The 5,772-nt window shown below is 38.3% G+C and overlaps 1 protein-coding gene across 1 annotated transcript in view; it reads left to right on the plus strand.

The window, feature by feature from the left end:
• The window catches only part of LOC110113316 (uncharacterized protein At3g52155, chloroplastic), a 46,087-nt gene extending 40,642 nt beyond the window's left edge, over positions 1-5,445 (plus strand). The window contains exon 5 of the mRNA XM_020845850.2: positions 5,181-5,445. Coding sequence (XP_020701509.1) covers positions 5,181-5,249 — 69 coding nt within the window. The 3' untranslated portion in view covers positions 5,250-5,445. The remainder of the gene's footprint in view (positions 1-5,180) is intronic.
• Positions 5,446-5,772: the final 327 nt, after the last annotated feature.

Raw genomic sequence — 5,772 nt, forward strand, 5'->3', positions numbered from 1 at the left:
CGTCGTATTTCTTATTGGTTTCAGTTTTTACCGCGTAACTTGTTGATATGTTTCGTGACGGTGCCGACGTGTTGCACATTTTGCATTATTTTCTGGAGAATTTTGACCCGGGTTAAATTATGATCCGCATGGTGTTTTCTTTTCGACTGCAATTTTTTGACACGATGTCTAAAAATGTTGTGGTAGTAGAATAAAGTTCTTATATTATTGCTGTGAATGTTCTATGGTAATTTGATGAAATTCTGATTATGTCAATTTTGTATAAATTCCGTATACTGCTGTTACGCTGCCGGATTTTCGTAGATTTTCTGAAATTGTCCGGATTTTTTTCTGAAATGAATTTTTATGATTGTGTGTGCTATAAAAGGAGTTATAAGGGGTCAGGATCCTGTGAGATCCTGTCTGTGTCAGGGAAAATCTGAATGAGCTCTGAAATCTGTTTATGAATACAAGTTCCGGATCCGATGATAAGTTTTGTTCTGGTGCTATAAGCACATCTGTTCTGGGGTGCCAATGAGCGGAGCTATAAGGGGAAGTTCTGGTGCTGTATGCACAAGGGAGATATAAGGGGAAGTTCTGAAATCTGGAAGGAAGATCTGTTCTGAAATATTTGTTCTGATTTAATCTGTTCTGACTTTTGATATATTCTGAATTGATATGATCTGATTCTGATTTCCGTACGATTCTGTCTGTTCTGATATGAATGCTGATCTGATATGATTTAATCTGATTTCCGATTTTGGTATGTTCTGTCAGTTCTGATGTGATGTATTTCTGTTCTGTTCTGATTTGATTTGATTTGTACGATTCTGTTCTGATTTCTGTATGGATATCTGTCAGATGTGTTTGATGTGGACTCTGAGGATTTTGATTGGAGGTTTGTTGTTTTGCTGAGCTGTTGTAGTTCATCCTTGTTTTCTGCGTGGTTTTCAGGTTCTGGGAAGGGGAAGTAAGTCCAGGAATAGAAGTTCAGAGTCTGATTCCGTATAGGTATTTTTTTTGCACTTTTGATTTTTATACAGTCATGGCTTTTCTGTTGTCTTTCTTTCTGTCTGAAAGCCATGAGCTGTATTTGTACATGATTCTTTTGAGGAAGAAAAAGATAGATGATCTGTTCCGCTGCATTTGATGTTTATAGTAGCTCTATGCGTCTGTTTTTGTCTATATGTTTGGAAGAAAGTTCTGAAACAAATTCCAAAGCCAGATCCTGGAATAAGTTCAGTCAATCAGAATGTTAAGGCACCACGACCCGATGCGAGCGGGATCCGTCCCGGTCGGGTTGGGTCGTGACATGTACTTAGGAAGAAAACAATTCTGGTATTCATAAATATCATAAACAACAAGTCTTCTACACTAAAGAGCTTGAAAAGAGTCTATTTCAAGGCAGTGGCCACGAATTTCAAGGAAACCATCCCTGGTGAGTGAGAAGGGGGGAGTCAACATTAAGATGAGGAGATGCCTCATAACATCGAGACAATAACACCACCGGATCCGCAACACCCGTATTAGCGGACAGAAGGCGTGTATAAGCTCTAGGGGTGTCAATTTTTGACATGACACGAAACACGACCCGAACCCGACCCGAAAAAATCCGGGTTCGGGTCAACCCAAACCCGAAACGGGTCAGGTTCGGGTTGAAGAAATCAACCCGTTTTAAAACCGGGTCGGGTTCGGGTTGACACGGAAACACGAAATTGACCCAAAAGTGACACGAAAAGTCATATTTGACCCGAAAATCCGAGTTTGACCCGTTTTTGACCCGAAAAACGAAGATTGACCCGATTTTTAACCCGAAAACTAGCAATTTTGGGTCAATTCCGTGTCATTCGTGTCGGGTCGGGTTGACCCGGACCCGAATCGGGTCGGGTTCGGGTCCGGAAACCTGACCCGTTTTTAAAAACGGATCGGGTTCGGGTTGACCCGAACAGTGCCGGGTCAGTTCCGGGTTCGACCCGAACCCGACCCGTTGACCCGAATTGACACCCCTAATAAGCTCTTAAATGACATGTTGTGCATTCAAAGGGCAATTACTTGCACAACTAAAATATTTCAAAATACCCATGCACATGCACCGTAGTTTGTATACACATAGGTACACAAAAGGGGTAAATGTAACCAAACATCCGCATGGGCCCCGGCGAGCGTGTTATTGGTACACACGTGACGTCTAGGGATGCTGCGCGGGTCAATAAATCTGAACCTGATCCTCCTAAGAGGTAAATAGGAGTCGATAAGGTTCAACAAATAATTACAAAATTCTCCCAAACACCCGCATGGGCCTTGACGAACATGTTATTGGTACACATGTGCGTCTAGGGATGCTGCGCGGGTCAATAAGTGAATTCTAGTTCGAACACGATCCTTCTATACGAATCAATAGGAGTTGACAGGGTTCGAACCTTCAAACAAATACATGATTGTGGCGACCAGTGTATTTGTTTTAATACATTCATATTCGGCCTTCAAGGCTTATAATCAAGAGAATTCAATAATAAAGGCATAAAACCCATGAAACATGATCCTCTGTCGACCAGTAGACAGAGTCGACAAGGTTCAATCCAAAAAATGGAAATGCCCCCAAACACCCCGATGATGGCTGTGTTGAATGTTTATATCAACCGGAGGGGTCCATTCCAAATATTTCAAAATGCCACACAAACTCCAAAAATCCAAAAAATCTCAAAATCCAATAATTCAAAAATATTTAAAATTAAAGTCTATCCCATCAAATACTTAAAACAAAATTCATCCACCCCCTGTAAAAGTTTGTTGATGTGGACAAATTCAAATATAACTTCTGTTCACAAAGAGCCAAATGCTTAGTCGAAAATATTACTAGGATCCATTCTCAAACAATCTCCTGTCATTAAGGACGTGGTACGTGTACTCTGACCGGCAGTTTTGCCGCCAAATGGCACCGCAGGATAAACTGTTATGACCCAGGGCCCTCTGAACCGAGTGATTTTACCGTCAAATGGCACCACGAAATACCGGTTATGACAAGAGCCAATACGCTCCTTAGTAGCATCAAATCCTCGAGATATGAATCAATAAGATATGATCGATAGGCACAAAGCCCTCTGTTAGCTAAGATGGATTCAAATTTGTCCCCTTAGACAAATATTCACCCCAGGTCTACAAGGTACCATTGGACGAAGCAACCCATGGCTGCCGACAAGGATCCTTCTGTCAGGTTGGGTCGACTACCTCCTCTGACTAAGTAGAACAGGGACCATGATGGCTTGGGACGACGAAACCATGGGATCTTGATCGGGTCTATCATCCATTCCCCCACCATCATCTTTAAGTGTAAGATGGTGAAATTTCTGTTTAAATATCAAATCTGCAAACCTTAAATCTCCAAACCTTCAAATTTCCAACATCCAAACCCGTGCTGCAACTATATGCCAGATAACACGTATATCCTACGTATCTGATTGACAAATAGCCTTAATCGAAAGTTCTCTCTCGTGATCGGGAGGGGTAATTAACTATAGAGGCTTGTTCCTATAGGAAACCTGAACTCAGATCATAAAGTCCTCACCAAATGAGGGCGAAATCTCTGGGTAGTGTCTTATCTACAAATCCATCTGCCTTCCAAAATTTACATCGAAACTTATTCAGTTAAAACTCCCTCGACGAATAAAAAGAAAATCGAGCGGAGGCTGAGGCCGAATTTTCGGAGCCCACATTCATCTAAATTAATGGAATCTATGCTGAGTTTGGTATAATTTAGGGGGTTGTTGTAGGTATTTGTAAAGTGGTTATAGAGTTATTTGGTAAAAAAGTAATTTTTGAAAGTAGTATTATAAAATTTTTATTTTTGAAGAAGTTGGACAATCATTTTCTTACGACCAAACTCCAACAGATCTAATAGTTAATAATTCGATTACCGTCATAGAAATATTTGAAAAACAATAAAAAAGTGCTAACAAAAAAGAGCTATGGATATTATATACAAAGAAAACCATGAAAAAACTGCTCCAAAAAGTCTCATAGTCTCACCGTTGTGAATTTACCTACTTATAATTATTTAATTTAAGTGTACCTATATATTTTAATTATTAGTATGTCTGTTATTGACTTCAATGATATCCAAAGTTACTGCACATGACGCATACTTAAAGATCTAACCTAATTGTTTCAACTGTGATTTGAGTTTAGGGCATCACGTAATCAGCTTCTCTTGAAACTACTGCTAATGCTGCTGCTGTCATTTTTGTGCAAATGTTAACTTTTGGAATAACCAAATTGACACAATAAAAGCCTTGCAAGTGCTTGTTAGGAAACAGAACTCAATCAGTTCAAAATAGATCGCATGTCTTGTAGTGTGTTTCATATGTGGTGGTGGTTGTGGTTCTAAAGCTTGCTAGGATCTAGATCCTAGTCTGAGCAATTTGAGCTGCTCGGTCACCCCAGGAATTAAAAATAAGAAATAAAAAAAAATATATAAAAATGGCAGAACTCATTCATATTCTCATCTCATCATCTTCCCTAATGGGTCCTATTTCTAGAATACAAAGCCCTTGTACTAAGGCAACTCCAATTAACCCACTTCTAACCAAACAATTACGAGTTGATGTGGTTTCACAACAGAGTAAGTGGTAAGTTTTACTTTTAGGAAATATACGTCAGGCAATGTGTACGATTTTAATTTACTTTTGAGTTAGATTTGATCTGTCATTTTCGGTGACGTTTATTCTCGCTTGTTTTGGAGGGATTATTCTGTGCGGCGCTTTTGCTGCCTTTTTATTGTGCTTTTACAAAAGGGCAATAAAATGACAGCAAGTATTCAATTATGAATGCGTTTTTATTGCCCTTTTGCAAAAACGCAGCAAATACGTAACAAATATTCAATTATTTAGTAAACATCAAATATTTGTTGTACTTTTATTGCCTTTTTGCAAAAGTGCAACAAATACGGACGGTCTGGTGTCCGTACAAAATAATCTCTCCAAAAGCTAATTATTATGTGCGGACGCTGGACAAAGAGAACCATTTGAATTTGCTGCACTTTGACTAACATTTTGTCGCGCTTTTGCAAATGGGCAGTAAACACTGAGAAGTCTATTTATAAACTGTACTAGCTGAGTTGGTTTCTTATTAGTATACAGTGTAGCAAGAATTAAGCTTTTGTATAACAACTCTAGAATTAAGGCCTGCTAAATTTTCATCTTTAGGCCTTTGCCTCTGCTGGTTTGGGAGGATGGAAACTTGAAGGAATAGTCAGACCAACTTCAGCACAGTAACTGAGGCCAATATTTTTGATGAGTTTTTCTTCATGTAATGTTAGGTAGCTTAGCGTGTTGATGAATAAAAAAAAAAGAAGAAGGAAGATTTATATGCAATTATAGTCAGTCACATGTGCAGTGACATTTTGTACTCGGCTCAACCTTACAGATCAATATGTTTTACAATCTTGGTTGCTCTAGTGTACAGAATAAATAGGGCAATATCACCACCTACCAATAGAGGAAATTCTTTTGGCCCTTCGTGAAATATTTTTAGATGGTAATTATAATTTTTATTTTATCATTTTATAATTGCTTTTAAAAAATTTTATAATAAAAAGTTGTTTTCCTTAATAACTTTTCAAATTATTTTCTCTATTACAATTATATAAAGTAATAAAAAAATTATATCAAATAAAATCTAAGCTAAAAATCATGCTCTTATTCAACTATAAACTAATTTGTTGTGTGCTGCGGCCTTCAAACGTAGAGCTGAGTTTCCGCATAGAATAATTTCTTCTTGCAATAACATGCTACGCTA

The sequence above is a fragment of the Dendrobium catenatum genome, unplaced genomic scaffold, assembly GCF_001605985.2.
Source record: "Dendrobium catenatum unplaced genomic scaffold, ASM160598v2 original_scaffold_165368, whole genome shotgun sequence".
Lineage (NCBI taxonomy): Eukaryota > Viridiplantae > Streptophyta > Magnoliopsida > Asparagales > Orchidaceae > Dendrobium > Dendrobium catenatum.